Source organism: Phyllostomus discolor, chromosome 8, assembly GCF_004126475.2.
Source record: "Phyllostomus discolor isolate MPI-MPIP mPhyDis1 chromosome 8, mPhyDis1.pri.v3, whole genome shotgun sequence".
In the NCBI taxonomy this organism is placed as follows: Eukaryota; Metazoa; Chordata; class Mammalia; order Chiroptera; family Phyllostomidae; genus Phyllostomus; species Phyllostomus discolor.
The window spans coordinates 33,814,193-33,836,215 of NC_040910.2; the positions used below are offsets into that span (position 1 = coordinate 33,814,193).

Consider the following 22,023-nt stretch of genomic DNA (forward strand, 5'->3'; position numbering starts at 1 on the left):
CTTGGCAGATGTAGGGACAGACAGAATGTGGTGTCTGTATCCACACAGTGGAACACCATTTAGTGAGGAAGTGAATGATGTACTGATGCATGCCACGACATAGGTGAACCTTGAAAACACTATGTTAGTCTAAAAAGCCAATCATGAAAGACCACCCATGGCATGATTCCACTTCTGTGAAATGTCCACAACAGGCAAATCCAGACACAGAAAGTAATCATGGTTGCCTAGGGTACAGAGGGCTAATACTCGATTTCTTCGTGGGATTTGAAATAGCTGAAAATTAGTTTATAGTAATGGTTGCACAATTCTGTGAATATAATGAAAAAATATGTATACTGAATTTTACAGTATGTGAAAGACCTCAATAAAGTTGTAAAAAAAACCCCATCATTAGTAGCTTAATTATATTACATAGGAAAGAAACTACATTAACATGACTACTTAAGAATTCAATTATCTGCAATTTCTCCCATTAAAATTTCAATCCAGTTATGCCTCCAAAAAAAATCGTATGTATACCTAGCAGCTAAAAATTCCAAATACACAGCATCGTCAATAAGCATACAAGATAAATGCCTTTCGATCCTCAACAGCTGTTGTCCAGTATACCCATGATTCTTCTGTGTGGTTTCACTTTCCAGCGATTTTACATGTAGCGTATCCAGGAGTCGCTGGAAAAAAAGTAAACCTGTATGGATTTGCATCGTAATGGCTTCAGAGGGTTTAGAGTGCCTCTCCGGAAGCCTCAATCTAAGAGTGCATAAAAAAGGCTGTTAACAGAACATTCTTTTTAGAAAATAGTGTTTGAAATTGGTCTACACTAGTGAGCTGGAGCTAGAATAGGACAACTAGTGGCACTTGGAGATTCCCATCCCCATTTACTGAGTCACCCGGGCGGGGTGGGCCCAGAAACCTGTATATTTAGACAAGCTCCTCTGAGGGACCGACTTTGCCAAGGAAGGAAATTATCCTCCTAGTTACCGTTCAGCGCACCAATAGGAAGGCAACCAAAAGAGTTCTGCGTCTTTGCTATCCTTCAATTCCTACAGATACACCTCCTCACAGAAAAAGAAACAAGAAGTGATTAATGTTTGCAGAAGTGTCAAAAGCTCTTGAACATAATGAACATGGGATAAATACAAAAAATCCAGTGTTTTATGTTCTGATGAGATAGTAAAGAAGTGATTTTAAATGAGATCATCTTTGATAGTCTGTAAAATGTAATTTTTGGTCTCTAGTGAAGAGAATAAGAGGCTCAGAAGTGATATTTAAATTAAATTTAATTAAACACAAACATCGCATACTTCCACCTTCCCAGAAATGGTCACTTCATCTTAATTAAGGAAATAGAAACCTTTATGACTCAAGTCTTTGTTCTGGGATCCGTGAGTTTAGTTTATGTGTGTGGCAAGTTTAGGCAAAGAGCAAAGATTCAGAGGTCCTACCACCAAAACAACAGCATTTTGCAAATGCTAAAGCCAACTCAATTCTCCGTCCAGCAGTTCAATACGAGCTGCCAGAATTTAGTCCAATTAGGCCTTCAACTGTGGATAATCTAGGTTCCTTGTTGTCTACAGCCATCCCTTGAGAGTCGTCCGGGATACATGAGCTCTTCCTTCTGAGGCCTTCAGTTAGCTTGGGCAACTCTACTGTCGGAACCGTGGAAGCTCAACATTGTCATCACCAGCTCTGGAAGGTCAAAATCATGTTTCCAGCCCCAGTCCTTCCGAGCATTGCTGTCATCAAAGTTCAGAGGCCAACTATCCGCTAGGAAAAGATATGGAAGAGTAGCTTAAGTTTTACAGGCTCTGTCATTGCAAAAATGGTCCAGAACACGTTATATAAAGGTCTATCATACAAAGTACCACAAAAGAAGTTCCCCCTTTGAGCAGACCAGAGCAGCTATGACACCCATATAGTCACCCTCTGAGATTAGAAGGTTGTATCACACACCTACTGTCAGGCACTGTGAACTGTCACACACTACTGAAATCTCACGCAAACTTGTAAGGTAGGAATCTTCTACTCGAAGGTGCTCAGGGCTACAGAATGGCACACTCACAGCATTTGGAAACCCAGGGCTGCTTTTGTACTCTGTCTGCTTGTTTTATGTTGAAACTGTAAAATGGTGCAACACTGACAAGCTGTTTCATTGGAACGAAACTATTCTGCTCACTTTACATGTCACCTCCCAAAACTGCAGCCTCTACGGGCTTTGGCTGAACAGCTCCTGTCCCAGAATGTGTCAGGACCCTCAGGAGGGCACTACGCTCCTTCTGTCCTTCACTGTTTATGTCCTCAAGGGACACAATGCACGATGAAACCTAATTTTGGTTTTGAGGGGTTTGCAACAATGTACCAACCTATGTCCTGTCGGACAGAGTCCACGTTGTACGTGATCTGGAACCCCGGTATGTGCTTGAGAACCTCCTGGGCCACTTCCTCAGGGGAGAAGCTCATGGCGTTGACGTTGTAGGTCCTCAAGGACAGGGCCTCGGCCGGGGCCTCCATGACTTCCAGGGTGGCCCTGAGGCAGTCATCAATGTACATCATTGGGAGCCTCGTGCTGGGTTTCAGGTAGCACTCAAATTTGCCATTCTTTACAGCATCGTGGAAAATCTGGACTGCGTAGTCTGAAAGAGAATCCTGTCTGTGGGTCTTCTGAGAACAAAATCAGAAGTGAGCCTCTTGGATGAAGGTGGGAGTTCTCAAACCTTTTAGTCTCAGGACCTCTCTATGCTCTTAAAAAAACACTGAGCACCCCCAAAGAGGTTTTATTAATGTGAATTACATCAATATTTACTATATCAGAAACAGAGACATTTTTAAAAATATTACATTTTTAAATGATAATAACAAACCCTGACATATTAATATGTATGACATGCTATGTAAAAAAGAACATATTTCCCAATCAATAGAAAATTCAGTAAGAAGAATAGCATGTTTTATGTTTTGAAAATCCCTTTACTATTTGGCTCCATAGGAAACAATTGAAGCCCCCTATCTGCTCGTGCATTCGGTGTGCTGAGCTATCACACGGCCCACGGCCTCTGAGAAACAAACAGTGCACTTGCAAAGGAGAGCAACAAAGGCAGATGATGTCTTAGTATTGACATGATAGTTTCTGGCCTCTTGGACCCCTTGAAAGGGTCTCAGGGATGTCCAGGGGTCCCCAGTGAATACTTGGAGAAGCACCACTCAGGAAAAAGCTTTTGAAAAGTAACAAAAACCAAAACCTCTTTTATAATCCCTCAGATTTTATCAAGTACCTTTTTATGTTATACCTCAGGACCCCTCACATATGGGAAGGATGTCTAATGTGGGAGTTAGGAACTATAATGCATGCTTGAGTCCAAGTTAGTAATAGTGATAATAAGGCTTATGTTCCTTTTAAAAGTATAATGCGTAGAGTCCATTTTAATAGAGTTGTCTGTGTTAAGAAATGAAGCCTGCAGTCAAAGAAAAGAGACTTTTTCTTACTTGGTGTCCTCCTACATTGTGGGTAACAAAAGCATTCTAGAATATGATCTGTGTGATTCTGGCACTGTGCACCCAGTGGCCGCGCCCGAAGCGCATTTACAACACCGCAGGAGCTGCCCTTCGCGAGTGTAAGTCAATAGGGATCACTGGGCTGCTCAGACGCACTTCCTGGATGGGACGCAGAAACTCCGGCCGGCAGCCGGCTACGAAGGCGGCAGATCCATCACCACCATCCCCTGTCTCACCTCCCAGAGGGTCCATCTCACAGACAAAAGAAACAGGAAACACCGCTCACCAGTCGTTCCTCCTCCACACTGGGAGTCCGCTGAAATGATGCCAGGATATCTCAGGCATCGGAAATCTAGCCCATACCGGTAATGATAATACTACGGAAAAGAGAAAACTTAACTTTAAAAAGAATCTTTTAAATCAGACAGAGCAATACAGAGAAGCAGTAGCCTTTTTTCTGAAATGTCATCTCTTGTGGTTATTATTAAAATTCTCCTTAAGGAAAGGGAGACTGAGGCTCATCTCATTTTTCTCTAACAAATCACCCTTCAGTTTTCATCTTCAAAGAATCATCATTCTGGGGATACATCAACACAATAAATAATAAATCCGCCCACGGTAGGGATTTCCAACCTTTCTTTGGAAGGGAGTCCCTGCTCATTGTCCTACACAATGTGGCACTGGGGAGGGGGGGACAGGGGGTGACCAGAGGGCCACCACTGCGACACATCAGCTGAAAGGCCAGACACCAACTAAAATTTGCCACAGTTACAAAGATGTAGAGTATAAAAAAATAAAACCAAGAAGATGTTTGAAGTTTTAACACAAAGTTTGAAAGTTATTATCAATAATTACCAATAATGGGAGAAGAATGGAGCAAATACAATGAGCAGCAAATGCCATTTGAGGGGCCCTGAGGAAGTATTGAGTGGTACTGTGTGGCTGAGGACCATCTGTACCTGCCGCTTGGCAAATGTGATCAGTTGATGAGCATTTCCCAGGGCTGGGATAGGGAAAGAGGACGTCCCCCTAAGGATAAATCTGCAGATGTTTGAGGCAAAAGAGAAAAGGAAACAGAGGCATCTTGCCCAGTCCTGCATACTTCTCCCATGAGCTCTGCGTGGACTTTGGACACCCCGTAGATGGTCCTGGGTCTCTGAGTGCAGAGGTCGGGGGTTGGGTTCCGGGGAGAAGTGGGTCCAAAGGCTCCAATTGTGCTGGGCACAAACAATCGCAAGTTGTGCTCTGCGGCCACGTCCAGAACATTGTGCAACCCTGCAACCACCAGACAGTAATGTCACAGTCTGAAAGTCTCACTGAAAAACTGGGAAAACTGACAAGCAGGTCACCTTGGGCAAGATCCAGAAACTGACCAGTGATATTTATGGCTCTTGCCAAGGATACATTTGCTTCTCCAGCCGCACTGAGCAGAGCGCTATAATGAAACACCCAGGTGACACGGTGGTTGACCACAATCTCTCGAAGATTCTTGTAGTCCAGAATGTCGGAATATACAAATGGGCCTACAAGGAACATGGGGAAACCACAGGAAGTAAGAAGTTTGGGGTTCAAAAAGCTAAAGGGTCCTTCCTCCTTCTCACAACCCACCTTGACTTGTGAATTTCCTTAGTATCCACTTGGTAAGCGAACCTCTTGGGGACCACTTGGCATTTATGGCAGAATCACTGACTGCAACCACCTCACAGCTGATAATAGCTAATGCTTACATGGGACTTAAGCTTGCAGGCACTGTTTTAAGGGCTTTCTGTATATTTAGCTCTCACATGGCCTCTGAGGCGGATGCATTTTACTGATGAGGAAACTGAGGCATAGGAAGGCTAAAAACTCGCCAGGATCAGAGAGTAAGTGAAAGAAATATGATCACCACCAGGCAGCTGGTTCCATCAGCACTGCTAACATCAACCCCAGAGGCAGAGTGATTTCATTCTGCTTAAAAGTTGTATATTTTTAAAAGAAGAGAGAAATAGGTTTACAATCCAAAGCAAAACACCATCCATGACATAGAGCAGCAATTTTCAACCGGTGTGCCATAAGAATTTTTAAAACAGACAATGACTTATTATTTAGTCAGGGGCACTGACCACTTTTCCCTTACATTGTCAAATAAAAAAATGACAATAGCCCTGGCTGGTGTGGCTCAGTGGATTGAGCACTGGCCTGTGAATCAAAAGGTCACAGGTTCAATTCCCAGTCAGGGCACATGCCTGAGTTGCAGGCCAGGTCCCCAGTTGGGGCATGTGAGAAGCAACCGATTAATCAATGTATCTCTTGCACATCAATGTTTCTTTCCTTCTCTTTCTCCCTCCCTTCCTCTGTCTAAAATAAATAAAAATCTTTTAAAAATTGACAACAGCCAACACAACAATAGCTGTCTAGTATAAACAAATCAAAATTATACTATTTTTTTTGTCAGAGTGGCACAAAATATGTATCTTTGTGTGTCAAAGAATTTTAGTAATTAGTTTATGTGTGCCTTGAAATGAAAAGGGTTGAAAATCACTGGAATAAGGGAACCATAAATCACAAGTTTATTGTACCCAGTTACTTTTAGAGGTAGAGCTGGTTTTGTTCAATGCCAGTTTTTCACTCTTACAGGAAATTACTGCTCTTCCTCCCTACAAGCAGCAAAAGGATGGTATTGAACCAGAAAGGCCTAGAAGACATTATAAAAGCATTTCTGAGTCAGTGGAAACTTGGCTAGGGGAGCTTGAGAGGTGTGTGTGTGTGTGTGAGTGTGTGTGTGTGTGTGTGTGTGTGTGAGAGAGAGAGAGAGAGAGTGCACAGTAGCTTCAGAGCAAGTCTGGTGACATATGACAATTGATGTCTCCAGGTCTTGGAAGTTCATTTTCCTCACTACAAGATTTGACTTTTGCTTGCTTGCTCTCTGTACCAAGAAGTTAACTAAAAACTAAAAAAGACAGGAATCAAAGTTTTTATTCCAAAAACTGTACTCCAAATGATACTCAAAGACATTATTCCAAAACTTTACTCCACGTTGAGAAGAACACTCCTGTGCTTGTAACACTCAAACGAACAACAGCGTTACTGCAGACAGTTCACAGAGCTGCTGGGGACAAACACATGAAGAATTTCTAAGTGACACATCTGTGCCTCAGTAGCTTCTCTTTGTTTAACTCACAGCCTGGTTATGAGCTGTAGCGCACACTGATTCCAGGTGCTGCTTCTCTAACTGCACTTTGGAAATGAAGATAGAAACAAAGCAAGGCGTACGGATCCCTTACCGCTGTGGAACACATGATCAGAGGGTTTCCTTATGTCAGACAGAATCACATTGTCCTTCCCAAACCGCTTCCTAGAGGGAAAATCAATACACACAAGTTGGTACACCTAGGGTATAATTGGTTCTATGAAAACAATCTTTCAAATAGGTACTGTAATTTCCTGTCAGCCTCCAATCCCTCCTTTTTTCATGTCTTTTCTCCCTTTGTCCCAAATGCACACGCCTTCGGTTCTGACCACACTCAGGCCTGCCTCCCGCTCCCTTTCCACAGCCCCTCCTTCTGTCCCCACTCTCATTCCGTTATCATCCCTGTATTTGCCACCAGTGTCTTCCTGTTCCCCTAAATTTTTACCTCTTCCTCCTCACTCTTCTCTCCTTGTTCTTATCCTTTCATCCCACTCTCTCCAAACCCCACAGTACTGCTTGCCAGTTTCTACACACACTTCCCTCTGCCCCAAACATCTAAAAGTCAAGTGATGCATTTGGAACTATGTGTCTTACTCTAAGTGAGAAAAGAGTGGGCAGAGGACCAATGTGGGAGTCGTTGAGTCAAAGACTCAGTGTCTCAGATATTAAGAGGCAAAATGAAATAAAGTGTTTATTCTAAACAGCCACTTTAGATACCGTCTCTTAAAAACAGTAAGAGGCCAGAGGGGAGAGAAAAGATTAAATGGTGCCATGCTGAAGAACTCAGATTTTAACTTTCAACTTTTAGGGCTCTTACCTTAAAAGGTTAGCGAGCCCCACTCCAAGCTGGCCAAGACCCCCTGGATGAAGGGGGGAAAAAAGTAAAACTTAATGCAAATGTAACCAACCCAATTATTCCCAGTATATAATGGCATAAGACTATATTTATAATCTTAGCTAAGTAGGTAAAACCCCAGATTGGCCTGATAGAACTGAATTACCTCCTCTAAGGAAAGACAGAAATCAATACAGGTAACATTAGTTTCAGAGACAAAGCTCTCTACAGCACAAAGTGGCTGAAGGGGAGGAAGGGTGTAGGAAGAAAAAACTCAGAAGAAAGCTGGGCAACCTCCTAGCTCCTTGGGCCAAGAATTTACTCCCAGCCTGCCTTTGTTATTCGATAGGCTCTGAAGTTGTCTGCTACAGGGGCCAAAATACTCAAAGACAAATTTAATAGTTTGTATCAACCTCTGGTGGGGTTTCCCAGAATCCCATCCTCCATCGGGAACTGGAATGGAATGCGAAAGGAATAAGAAGGGGGAAAAACCAAAATGTCATCTGAAAAAAAGGGCAGATAACTGAATCAACAAGGAGGCACTAAAATTGACAGAGTGGCACTGAAGATGCCATTGACAGAAATGGGAGAGCTGAGGGGTGGGAACACTTTGGGGGAACACAAACATCAATTTCACTTGGGAGGAATGAATGAGGCAGGAAGATACAGAAAGTAGGATTTCTCATAAACACTGGTTAACACAGGACTAAAACCTGGTCCGCTGATGCTCACATGGGCCCTGGAAGGTGCTTCATTAGCGGAGGCAGGAAGGAATAAAACAAGAGAGAAAACAAGCCAGGTGAATCAGGAAGCCAAGTGCAGAGGAAAACCAACTACACTTGAAACCCATTCGCAATGGGAGAAGAGGAGGAAGCAGTGAAAGAAATACACAAACTATGAAGAATGTAGTAAGATCACAACTACAAGCAAAGGGAAGAAAACCTGGCAAGAAAAAGGAAATAAAACGTGTCAATCAAATCAGAGGTGGGCTTGGATTGGCTGGAAGTAGGTGGGAGTGATGTTTAGAGTGAGGCAGGTACAGAATCAGGTGTTGGGTGTACAAGATGTAGGGAGGATAAGGGAGCAAGTCTGTGAGGAGGAGATGAATGCTGACAAAAGGGGATGGGTGTGAGGTCCTCCGGGCAGACCCTGACTTATTTTCTCTGTCTCCAACACACAAACACACGGTAGCTGCTTGGGATGAAAGGCACTGAGTTTAGGTTGAGCAGTTTGGCCAGTAGAAGATGCTTCTCATTCCAGAACCCATGCTCTCGTCCCTGCACACTCTCTCTCCGTGAGCCTTTGCTCCCAAGTCAACCAAGTTCTGCAGCAGCTTCTGGACTCCCAGCTTCCTAGGTCCTTCCTCAGACAATTAAATATGATGGCAGGGAACCCAAGAACTGGCAATGGTGACAAAATAAAGATTTGAGACTTGCAATATTCTGGAGTAGTGAAGCAGGTAGTTTCTGATTAATAAATGCTTACTGAGAGCACATCAGAGATTCCAAAAGCAAATACACAACCACACAGAGGCTGCACAGAAAGGAAAAATCAAGCCACACACTCAACCTGTAATTAAGACACGTGGTCGGTCAGCCTCGGAGAAAGAGGCAGAGTGGAAGTTGGCATCTGCTGGAATTTGCCAAGGGGAGGAGCCAAGGAGCTGGCGGGGCCGGGCAGCTGTCCCACAGCCGCAGGCAGGGCCCTGTACCATCCGACCCACAGCTCGCTGCAGTGTCCTAACAACCGGCATTTTCTCCTCAAATACCCTGCAAGACAAAAGGAGCTGAGTTTATTATTAACCTTTATTCTCTCAAACCCTCGTAGCATAAACTCTTTAACCAAGATTAACGCTAAGACTGTCAGCTCATGAGTAAAGCCGTGTTTTGGATTCGTGAATGGAATGAAAGGGACTTCAGAGTGTGCGGTCAAGAGCCCAGGGGGAGCAGGGCCCTGTGAAAGGGGATAAACCATTCCTGGGGCCACGTGCAGGCAAACGAAGGTGGGTGGACGTTTAGAATCGGAAACTGCCCAGTGCTGATGTCAACTGGCTCCAATGTCCCAGTGGCTGTCGGATTTCCACATGGTTTGATTTTCTGATAGTTCTAGGTGTTACCTGCTTTGTAATTTAGTTGTAATTCCTTTTGTGGTTGTGTGGGGAGGCAAAGCATGTCTACCTACACATCCATCTTGACCAGAAGTCCAATATACTTTCTACTGTTTTTCCCATATTGGCCCAAGGAAAACTTAGGAATTTCAAACTAATGAGTTATTAAAAGAAAATTAGGTCAGAGATGACAGCAGGTGTAACTCAAGGTAGCTAGTAAGGACACAGGAGTGCTAAGAAGAGGCTTAGGTCATCTCTGAAAATGCACGTATCTGTATTGTAGATCTACTACCCTTAGAAGGTTCTAGAAACACACTACACAAGCACACATTTCATTAGCCATCAGTGGAAAAGCTCATCACAAGTTACATAGCCTCTGGAAAACTCCACTGTACACTTACTTGTAAGAGAAAGAATGAAAAGGAAAATAGCATCTTAGCATTAGTTTAAAAATAGTTTTGACCTCACTGACCCTATGAAAGGTCTCAGAGAACTCCAGATTGCACCTGGAGAACAGCTGCTCTAAAGGAATGCTTGCTTTCCCAGGCTAGTTATTAAATTTGTACGTGGACATTATCAAAGGAGATTTAGTCCCTCCTTAAAGATCAGATGATGGTCCATAGACTTTCTCTCCCAAACACCTTGTTCACTTCAACTGCAAAGGGATGAAAAGAAACAGGTCAATACACTCTGCTCCAAAACTCGTGGAACACCTCCCTAACCCGACCCCTCTCGGGTGGTTATTATACAACTTCTCCCGTCTCCCGGCACACACCCCCATCTGCAGGTGCACAGCAGAACTCTGAGCCAGCAGTGGCATCATGGATAGGGTGGGGCTGATAGAGCATTCTGTTTCAGGAACAATAAAAGAAGCTCTAATTTGAAATATTAAAGACCAAGAAAACAAGACTTTTCCCTCAGGATGTACTGTTAGTTGCCCTTAATATTCTTTCTGTTTTGTGATCTCAAATTTCTGGCTTTAATCATTCTTAAGCACAGAGACAGTAAATAATAGTACATTAAGTAGTGTCTCCAGCACATTAAGCATGAAGCTTAAAATACACAGCCCCTGACAGATGAATGGTAAAGAAAATGTAGTATATACATGTAGTGGACTATTTATTCAGCCTTGAAAAAGGGGACCCTGTCACATACCACAGTTTGGATGAACTATGAGGACATAATGCTAAGTGACATAAGCCAGTCAGAAAAGGCCTCCCCCCTTGTATGAGTTATGTGTTATTTAAAGTGGTCAAAAATCATAGAAACAGTCAATTGAAAGGTAGTCAGCAAGGGTGGGAGACAGGGGAACCGAAGATTAGTGTTGAATTAATTGATGTAGTTTCAGCTTTGTAAGATGAAAAGTTCCAGAGAGCTGCTGCGTAACAGTGTGAACATACAGCTATTGAATTGTACACTTAAAAATGGTTAACATGGTTAATTTTGTTATGTGAATGAAACCACACTTTGAAACACAATTTAAATTGAAAAGAAAAAGTATCTGGCTGCAAGAAACGATCTATACATATATTGCCAAGGAGCTAGGAAATTCACCTAACGAAGACCATTGCTGGCCCCAGAGACCTGACGGTTCAGTTAGTGCCTTCCAAACCCCAGTCTCATCCAAACCCCTAAACCCTTGTCCCAGTGACCCCCCAACTGGTTCTTTTTTCTCCACTTAGAAACACAGGCAACAGACCTATTGGTCTCCTACTGCCTTTATTTTTCGTTCCAGCCTCAGGGGTTCCCAGGAATGATCAGCTGCTCCAAACTCCATTCCTTTTCCCTCAAAGTGAGGCTTCTGGCCCTACAGCAGAGGCCGCTTCCTCACAAAAGGCCAGCCACTGCCTAGCTGACAACTTCCCTGCCCCAGGCCCCTCTCCCACGTCTATAGGACACTGCTGAGCCAGCTCGCCTTCATTTCCCCTGGGTTCTCCCACCTCTCATTCTGCTTTAAGGACCCACAATGCTTATGCAACGCATTTGTAAGGCCGTATGAGCTTTAAATCTTCTGGGTCATTAAATAACAATGTATCCTCTTAATAGTAATGGCCCAGTGGAAAAATCAATTGGGCACATCCCAATGACCGAGATTTGACAAGGACCTGCTTTCCTGCACTCTTAATTAACCTTCACAGTAACCCTGAAACTGGGATCTTCTCTCCATTTCACCAGATGCATTGACCCGCCCAAGGTCAGGAAGATACTAATCACCAAGAGAAAGGGAAAGAAACCCATTTCGTTGACTTTCAACCCCTTCTCCCACCACCCCCACTCTTCTCTCTTAAGAGATGGTAACAGGTACCAAGAGAAAAGATAAACAGGAAACCGAAGGGGGCATCTCCCCCACCACCCTCCACGGTCCAGCGCGCCCCTCCGCCCCTTCCCAGGAGAAAAGCACGGGATTAGCCTCAGGGGTTCACGGCCAGGCACCCCACTCCTTGCTGTGTGAGCCTGCGTACACTACCACACTAAACTTCAAGTTTCTTCATCCTTGGAAAGGGGACAATGAAAGGCACCACCAAATGTGACTGCTAAAATAATTTTTTAAAAGCTTTTATTTATTTTTGAGAGAAGGAAGGGAAGGGAGAAAAGGGAGAGAAACATCGATGTGCGAGAGACACATGGATAGGTCGCCTCTCACACGCTCCCAGATGCAGGCCTGGCCCGAAACCCAGGCATGAGCCCTGACCAGGAATCGAACAGGTGACCCCTCGGTGTGCAGGCCAGCCGGCACTCAATCTACTGAACCACACCAGCCAGGGCAGATTGTTGAAATCATTTAATAAAATTAATCTATGAAAAACATATTAGCAAGCTGCTTAGTCCGACATGAAGTCTCTATTAGGAGCTGATAAAGACTGGATTTAATGTGGGGATGATCCGAACGAATCCCGAATCTAAGCGTGAGCTACAGAGGGTCTCAGAAGGAGGTGTGGCTCTGCGGAGCCGGCGTCGCCCGCCTCCCCCACACACCTTCCCGGGAGAGGGAACCCGAGAATACGCGGGGACTAGAGCCACACTCTGGTCTCTGGCTCAGCGAGACTCCCGGCGAAAAGGGTGTGGGATCCCACCCTCCCGGGGAGATGACCGGATAGACCGGTTTTAAGACAAGAGTTTCGTCTACCCCTATTCTCTGGGCGCCGGGCCGGGGGAATAGGGACGCCCTTCCAAAAAGTGGAAGGGTCAGGGTATCGCGCCCTGCGGACCCCAGCACAGCACCGTGCTCCCCGCTAACCTCCCTCCCAGGTCCGTGGTGATGGCTGGGGGACCGTGCTCACACTCGGGAGCAGTTAGTCTGCGGCGCCGCGCCAGGGTCACACGGACCCAGCCATCCAGCCGCCGGGGGCTAGGGGCCCCGCGACAGAGGCCTCCGCTCCTCCCCGGGGAAACCTCCGGGCACCTCCTCACCGACCTGATGAAGCGGCCCAGAGATGCTGCGCTGTGGCACCGGAGCTGGAGCAGTTCCAGGTAAACAGCCGAAGCGCGCAGACCGAACCCTCAGCCCAAACCCGCTGCGCTGCACCTTTATCTTCTCTGCACCCAAACCCGCCTCCCGGGGCACCAATCCGCTTCTTCGCCGAGACCTCCTGGGCGTAGGCTCCAGGTCACCTGGGGGTGGGGCTTGGAGGAGGGGGGGGAGTGACCCGGTTGTGATGGCAACCCTCTCACTGCGGGTCCAAGTGGGTTCCTGGCCGCGCGCACCCCCCACGCCGGCCTCTGCCTGGGACCCATCTTGTGGAAAATTCAGGGACCCACTAGGGGTGCGGTAGAGTCCCGCACGCGCGGCGTCTCCCGCACCCGCGTGCAGCCAGCCTGCCTATCTTCGCGTGGGGACCGTGAGGGTGGAGGCAGCTTTGGCAGGGCCTTCCCCAAACGGAAGCCGGCCCCTCTGGAGCCCGCTCGCGGGGGCAGTGGGTGCCTCCGCAGCGGATGTGGAAGCTTGCAGACGCCGAAGAGAAAGCTGGAAAGATTGAGGAGTCGGGAGCCAGGAGACAGACTATGGAGAGACCTTGAGCGAGTCACTGCCTCTTAGTTTTCCACGCGGGAAACATCGCTGTCAATTTGACCTCCAAAGCCAAGGACAGCCGAGTGAGTCAGCGTCAACTGGGAGCTTGTTAGAAATGCAAATTTGGGGCCCCATCCCAGACCTGTGGCGCCCCATAGAACCTGTGGCGGCGAGGCCCAGCGCGGTGTTTAAACACAACCTCCAGGTGTTGCTGATGCGCGCGGAAGTTTGAGAAGCCTGAGCTAGGACTCTGGTTCTTAGACCTCGCTAAATTTTAGAATCACCAGGGAGTTTTTGAATCTCTTGACGCACAGGCTGCACCCGAAACCTAATTCGTAAGCCAGAATCTGTTTGGTGACAGGGTATGGGGGTGGTGGACCCCCATACCCTGAGTAATGGGCGGGGGGAGGAGAGGAGCCCAGGCATAAGTATATTTTTTCAAAGCTCCTCAAGGGATTCCAATGGGCAGTAAAGTCTGGAACCATCCGTCCTCCCTAGAGGCTTGGGGCCCAAGTGTGATCCCTGAACACGGCAGCCCCATTTCAGATCTGCATAATCATAATCTGCATTTTAACAAGACCCCCAATTGATTCTCATGCATGTTAGGCTTTTGAAAAACAGCTCTCAGTTCTTTAGCATTAAGATGCTATAGTTTTATGGAATGTGTTTATGTTTGGGAGGTTCTTAGTGGGCCCCATTTCTTCAATTTTCTCATTTGACATGATTCTCATTGTGGGTCTACCTTCTGTGCACTTGAACTTTGAAATCTTAATTACAGACTTGTAGGCTGTCAAGAGACCATAGAGATTATCAAGGCCACTTAAACCCACTTCACAGTGGAAGATGCACCCCACCCTGAGCTGTGAAGACATCTGGTCAAGGCCAAGGGGACCAGAATGCTGACCCAGGCACCTGCCCTTCCTGATACACCACATCATATCATGAGGAGTTACTTTTTTGTTTTCCTCAAACTGTGATGGGGTTAGAGATGACACTGAGCTCCCTCGGAGTGAGACTGCAGGAGTGGACTTTGCCGAGTGATCCAGTGACATTGCTCCTGGTCCAGCTGGCAGGGGAGGTTCTGGGGAAGAAGTGTGGCTTCACCCTTTGTTCGTGAGGACAGGGCAAGAAGGAGTGGCTTCCCAGGGACTTAACGAATGGTTTCTGGCTACCTGGCATCTACTTCCTCTCTTCTCCAAGGAAATAGTCTGGCATGAGTACCGTCAGCCCTCTGCCCCTCCCAGCCAGGACACACTCCTTCCAGAGTTACTGGAGTGGCAAAGAACCTGAAGACAGCAGGTGCTGCCCCTACCAGCAGAGGTCCTCTAAGGTCAGTCCTGCCCCAGGCCACTGCTTGTGAGCTTCCCGGCGCTGGGACTGCTGTGGGCTCCTTCTGCTCTCCAGGTGGGTCTGCAGCTTCTCAGCAACCTGCGCCTTCCTCATAGCCTTTGGCTAAGTCAGCACGGCAGGTTTCTGTCACCAAAACTCAGTGGTAATATTTCACCAGGGCTGATATGGCCCCAGGAGTTTGACACCCCTGAATAGAGAAACATCCCACAAAGTGACTGACCAGTGCTCTTCAAAAGTCTCAAAGTCACAAAAGGCAGGAACTCTCGTAGGTTAAAGGACAGAGTGTGTAAAGTAAAATTCAAAAGGCGGGAAAATAAAATCACTTATAGAAAACTGATTACAGGCTTCTATTGTCTAAATTAAAATTTTTCTTTCTATGCAATTAGAAAACTGGGAAATTTTTTTTAGCATAAATTCCTAAACCAGGCACGTCCAAAGGTCATGTTTTTCTTTAAGACACCTGCATGTGGAGTTGAGGAAGAATAAACAACACACGCAAGTTCCGTGCTTTAATTTCAGGATCCTGCAGAGAGTTAATCTAAGATATGAAGAGACAGATTTGTTTCTATGTAAAATCAAATAGGATTGCTTGGATAGGGACTTGGGCCAGAAGGAATAATGCAACTGAGCCACAGGGATGGAACAAGAGAGATACTGACATCACCAACCCACAACTTTCACCGTGCACCGGGGCTTCCCTTCCAGCTGCAGGTGTATTTGGTTGAGACTCACACTGTCCTCCAGCCACTCCCCACATGCGGCTCCTGAGTGCTTGCCATGTCTTTAGTCAGAATCTCAAATGCATAAAAGAAACTGCAAGCTGTTATTCTCAGAAGCATTTCTCTGTCTGTTGAGATCTTGCTTCCAGGCATGTCCTCTGTTTGATTCAAATAAATTACTATAAACATTCTCAATAGGCTTGGATATTCTCAGGTCAACAGATGAGAGCAAGGCTGGTAACATTAAAAAGATCATCGAAGACATGTTCCGTAATTCAGAACCTCTTGCTAGAAAGAAATTAATATCCTGAAATAAATGCTTAAGGAATTCGTTAAGACTTGGCTCTGACAAGCTAGTTACCCACCTACCCTACCTCCTCATCCACTGCTGAGAGTCAACAGGGTAGTGACATTGAACCAGACTTTTTCTTTAAGCATCTGGCCTAACAATGATCAAGCCCAGGGGTTCTCAAACTTTAGTGTGCGAGATAATCACTGGGGAGCTTGTTAAGACACATACCTCTGGTCCCCACCTGAGGATCTGATTCAGGAGATACAGGGCGGGTTCTAAGGATGTATTTCTAGCAAGCTCGCAGGAGAGGCCCACGCTGCTGACCCAGGGGCCGCGCTTGGAGGACAGCTGTTCTAATAATTAATTCACTTTGTCCCATCTAGAGTGAATTTTTGAATTGACCTACTAGAGATCTTTCTGCAGCATACAGGATTATAATTAAATGTTAACACATGTTCACAAATAAATTGTCTGAAAAAAAAATTTTTTAAAAACTTTATTTTCAGAGAGAGGAGAAGGGAGGGAGAAAGAGAGGGAGAGACACATCAATGTGTGGTTGCCTGTCGCATGTGCCCCACTGGAGATCTGCCCCACATGCAGCCCAGGCATGTGCCCTGACAGGGAACCAAACCAGTGACCCTTTGGTTTGCAGGCTGGCACTCAATCCACCGAGCCACACCAGCCAGGGCTGAATTTAATATAAGTTGGTCTGAGCACAGCAGTTAATAAGATGTAGACTAGTCTCTATCTCTTGGTGTTCTGAAATTTCTCACTGTCATTGTGATGGTCAATTTTATGTGCCAACTTGACTGGGCCACAGGGTGCCCAGATAATCAGTGAACCATAATTCTGGGTGTCTCTGCGAAGGTGTTTCTGGATGAGACTAACATTTGAATCAGTAGACTGAGCAAAGCAGATTACCCTCCCCTCTGTGGGTGAACAACGTCCACCTGTTGGAGGCCTGAGTAGGACAAAAGTAAGGGAGAATTTGATCTCTCTCTCTGACAGACTTCAAGTTGCAGCACCGCTTTTCTCCTGCCTTTGGACTTGGGCTTGGACTAGAATGTTCACCATTGGCTCTCCTGGTTCTCCGGCTTGTTGATCTTGGGACTTCTCGGCATCCATACCTGGTGAGTCAATTCCTTGTAATAACTCTATGGATTGATAGACCGACCCTGGTGGTCCTGTTCCCTGGAGAACCGTGAGTAATACAGTCACTAAGTGAACCTGGCAATTCTGGCAGAGTCACCCTGGTCTGGGGCAAATCCCAAAACAGACTTGTGACCAAAAAATACTTTGTCATTGAAAAAACTTAATATTTGCATGATTTTTATTGAAATATTTGTATTTATGAAGACAGTCAAAACATCTGTTCGGTCACAATGATGGAACAGAGCCCAGATCCACACTGAATGTCTTCGCCCTTATCGGTGCCACAGAACAGGGAGTCTCCTTTTTATTAGGGAAAAGGACCTCTGTGGAGTGTGTGTGTCAGAACTGGATCTACAAAATAAATGTATCTTTAGTTTGTTTACATGGTAATTCTGAATAGCGCACACCTTTGTAGGAAGATAGTTATGAATAATTCAGAAAGCAAAACATAAAATCATCACTTGGGTAACTGCATTGAAAGTAAGTACATGTATGAATAAATATTGGATAAGAACAATGAAATAATTGTTGGACACAATAAATGTTTATAAAAGTTTCTTCTGACTTTGTTTTGAACATTGTATGGCAATTTTAAAAAATAAAAGAGATTTGGGGGGTCAATGTAGCATATTGAAAACAAATGTTTGACTTCTCCCTATGCAAATTCTCTAAAATGACTTTAAAGGTATAAAAAGGGTATATCATGATAAAGAGAAAAGGAGAAGAAATATTGGCAGTGTTGGAGAGAAAAACAAATTTTCTGTTCTCTTCTAGGATCTTCTGGCTGGTCTGATAATCTAATTGACATGAGACAGATCAGCAGGATAAAAACAAATTAAAGTATAATAACATCTGTCAAATGAGCATAAATGAGGAGCCTTTGGCTAATAATAAATGACTAAGATTTATTTAAGGATCTTAAGTTTTGCTAACTGGAAACACAGCTAGGCAAAACCCCAAAAATGTTCCAAAGAAGAAAGAAAAGTTAAGAGTTCTTATAATAAAAAATGCAAACTTCAGAATACTCAGTCCTGCACTTTTAGCCAAGATCGGTCCAGGATGGTTATCAGTCAGAGGTCAGGTGGGCTGGATGATGGGCACCAGGAGGACTGGTCACATCTGGTGGTCTAGGTGATGGATTTCAGATGATCCGAGTATGTGAGTCCTTCAGGGGGTAATCGGTTATCTGGAGGGCTGACCTACATCCAGGCATTGACACAGGACTAGAAAACTCAAAAGTTTAAGTTTTGGGGCTAGCTAAATCAAGAATCTAATAGCCCCGACCAGGGTACCTCAGTTGGTTGAGCATAGTCCTGAAAAGCTAACGTTTGGATTCCCAGTCAGGGCACATGCCTGGGTTGCAGGCCAGGGCCTCAGTGGGAGGCACGTGAGAGGCAGCCAAAGATGCTTCTCTCCCTCTCCTCCTCTCTCTTCTCTCTCTAAAAATAAGTAAAATTTAAAAAATATTCAGCCCTGAGACAGGTACAACAAGGCAGAATTTCACTAGCTATAGTGATTAGAATGAGTTATTTGTTTATATGGCTAAGACTTTTTCTTATTAGTATTTGTGAAGAAGACAATTAAGATTTGTATTTGTCCTTGGCAATGAGCCTTGGAGCCAGAGCAGTAGTTTTGGCTAAACACACATTCAAACAAACAAACAGCCCCTTTTTTCCCTTCAGTCTCAGGAATTGAGGATGGTAAAGGTACATGGACTCTCAACTGCCCCCAAAGTTCCATTTTTATTTCACAAAGATTTTTAAAATAAGGGCAATTGTCTTAGCTCTTCAAAGAATTGGGTTTTAATTTCAGAGACAGTATAGGTTGATGTACCCATCCAGCTACATGTTCTAATTTCCTTCTTTCCCTCTAAGGACTTCCAGCAGTTTGATTATAATGTGTCCCAGTGTGGGTTGCTTTGAGTTTAATACACTCAGAGATCAGAAAGTTTCTTAGATTTGTAAATTTATGTCTTTCTTCAAATTTGGAAGTTTCAGCTCTTAGTTCTTTAAGTAATTTTTTGCTCCTTTTTTTATTTCCTCTTTTCTGAATCCCACTATTCATACATTGGTCCACTTGATGGTGTAACATAGGTCTCTTAGGCCTAAGTTTTTCATTCTCTTTCTTTCTGCCCTCTGTGCCATTATGGAGGTTCCACCGAGATCATGGCCACTTAACTTGGAGGTTCAGATTTGCAGACAATAAAAACCCCAAATCAAAGGTGAATAGCTAAGCACTTTATTGCTCGAGAGCAAAGTGAAAGCAAGAATCAAGATCATACATCACAAGACAGGAGTTCACCAACACCCAAACGCAGATACTGGGGAATCCCAGAGACAGCATGCAGGGTCTAACTGGGAAAGTTCTGAGCCAAGCGTCCTTCCAAAGTGAGATTCCAAAGTCTCACTTTGGGGACTATGGCTAAATATGTTTTAGGCAAAAATGGCTATGTGTCAAGGGCCTCGTGTGACTTAGCTAACCAACAGGTCCCTCTGGGAGAAGGGTCAGTTGTCCCCGAAGGAACAGTTAAATATTAAAAGTACTAATTTCTTGGGGAGAAGGGCCAGTTCTCCCTGGGAGAGAGCATGCCTGTGTTTTATTCTTATAATAAAGGTCACGGCTTGGGCATAAACAGGGAGGATTCTCAATGTCCCTTTAACCTGTTACCCTCAGACTGGATACTTTCAATATTCCTATCTTCAGTTTGCTGATTCTTTCTTCTGCCTGACCTAATAATTCATTGAACTGTTGTAGTGAATTTTTCATTTCAGTTTTCAATTTTCAGCTCTAGAGTTTCTGATATTTGCATATGATAATATATTTTACTGATTTCATTCAATTCTTTGTCCATGTTTCTCTTTAACTGTTTAAGCCTATTTAAGAAAAGTTAATTTTAAAGTTTTTTTTTCTAGTAAATTCAACATTTGGAATTTCTCTTGGATAGTTTCTTTTCATTTATTCTGTTCTTTCAAATGGACCATACTTTACTGGGTTTGTTTTGTTTTGGTTTCCTTGTAATTTTTGTTGTTGTTATTGAAAATTGAATATTTAAATATTACAAATGTGATAACACTAGAAATTAGATTCTTGCTTTTCCCCAGGGTGTTTGCTGGGGGCTTTTTGTTTTTTCATTATTATTATTGAAGGTTACAGGAGTCCATTGTTTAGTTACTTTTCAAAACTTGTTTGTTTTTTCAAAGATTGTATTCCTTGTCATGTGTGATTACTGAGGTGTTTGTTCCTTCAGCTTATGTTCTCCTGATATTTTGGCAGAGATTTTTTTGAGTGCCAGGAGTTTACAGAAATAACTAAAAACAGCCCTGGCTAGTGTGGTTCAATTGGTTGGAGTGTCATCCCCTAGACCAAAGGGTCACAGGTTTGATTCCCAGTTGGGACACATGCCCAGGTCATGGGTTTGATCCTCAGTCAGAGTGTGTACGAGAAGGCAACCAAGTCAATGTCTCTTTCTCACATCAATGTTTTTCTCTCTCTCCCTTCCTGTCTCTTTAAAAGCAATGGAAAAGTGTCCTTGAGTGAGGATAAAAAACCCCAAAACCTAAAAACAGGCAAACAAAAGTTTTTTCTTCTAATCTTTGCATATCAGTTCTATGTTGGGGTCCTCCTTCAACACCAAACTTGCACTGAATCTAGGGATCACTCCTAAATGAAAATTTGGGTCTTCACAACGCTTTTCTAAACATGTAAACATTTTAACTTAGGTATGTTTGTGATCTTCTGAATTACTCCATACACACAAGCTTTTTAAAACGTCTTACTTTCCCAAAGAATCTGCTCCAGCTTTTCCTTCCAGGCCTTAGGTATCTTGACTATATTTTGTGCCAGGTATTTGTAGTTTCTTAGTTCTCCTCACAGTATTTTTTTTAAATCAAAACTCGCAGCCTTTCCAGCCTGAGTTCTGAATTAGGAAAAATAGAGATGAACACCTTCTGTCAGCCCTTCAGGTAGCCCCCAGACAGGTTACAGCCGAGCAAAGTAATAAACTTTTACTGTCTTTCCTGCTGCCTTCAGAGCCAGACACCAGGACCCGACAAAGATAATCAGGCTGACATGGTATCAAGACTGCCACTGAGCTGGGGAGGGAGGGCAGAGGGCACAGGTGGCAAACACAAGGCCTGTGGGCTGAATCAGGCCCTCCACCTCATTTTATCCAGCCTGGCACCTTGTTTCTATCCAGCGGCAGCACTGAGCTCTCACTTAACTGTTAAGGAGTGGTTACATTTATACAGTCCTAAAATTACATTCAGCCCTTTGAAGGCAACCATGTGATGTGGCCCCCGGTGAAAATGAGTTTGACACCCCTGGCATAGGACAATAGCAGGTAAAAATGCCCCAGTTTTCTTTTGGTTTATTCAGCATTTTCTTGTTCTCTGTAAACCTTTCACTGTATTCCAGAATTCTGATAAACTTGGTTCTGATGATATTGTATGGGAATGAGAGGTGGGATCTGCCTACTCTGTCAATTAGTTGATGTCATTCTATGTGCTTTTTAAATGGTTTCCTTTTTCCTGAACTTTTCTCTCTCCCCAGGAATCTGGCAACCACCATTTTACTTCCTGTTTTTACAAATTTGACTGCTTTAGATACCTTGTGCAAATGAATCCTACAGTATTTGTCTTTTGTGACTGGCTTATTTCAGTTAGCATAATTTCTTCCAGGTTCATCCATGTTGTAGTATGTGACAGGAATTATTTTTTTTTTAAGACTGAGCAATATTCCATTGTATACCACATTTTGTTTATGCACTCAGACATCAATAGATATTGGGTTGGTTGGCTATTGTGCATATCACTACAATGAACATGGGTGTGCTAATATCTCTTCAAGATCTTGCTTTTGACTCTTTTGGGTAATATACCCAGAAGGTCACCAGAGGC

The 22,023-nt window shown here is 44.3% G+C and overlaps 1 protein-coding gene across 1 annotated transcript; it reads right to left on the reverse strand.

Moving 5' to 3' along the window:
- Nucleotides 1–1,397: 1,397 nt before the first annotated feature.
- On the reverse strand, nucleotides 1,398–13,104 carry LOC114502344 (L-threonine 3-dehydrogenase, mitochondrial). The gene is made up of 9 exons (XM_028519182.2): nucleotides 13,022–13,104; nucleotides 9,069–9,268; nucleotides 7,482–7,524; nucleotides 6,759–6,829; nucleotides 4,869–5,018; nucleotides 4,598–4,770; nucleotides 3,782–3,872; nucleotides 2,367–2,636; nucleotides 1,398–1,770 (listed from the first exon to the last, which is right to left on the reverse strand). Exons 2-9 carry the CDS (start codon nucleotides 9,250–9,252, stop codon nucleotides 1,631–1,633), a joined length of 1,122 nt encoding a protein of 373 aa, XP_028374983.1. The 5' UTR covers nucleotides 9,253–9,268; nucleotides 13,022–13,104; the 3' UTR covers nucleotides 1,398–1,630.
- Nucleotides 13,105–22,023: the final 8,919 nt, after the last annotated feature.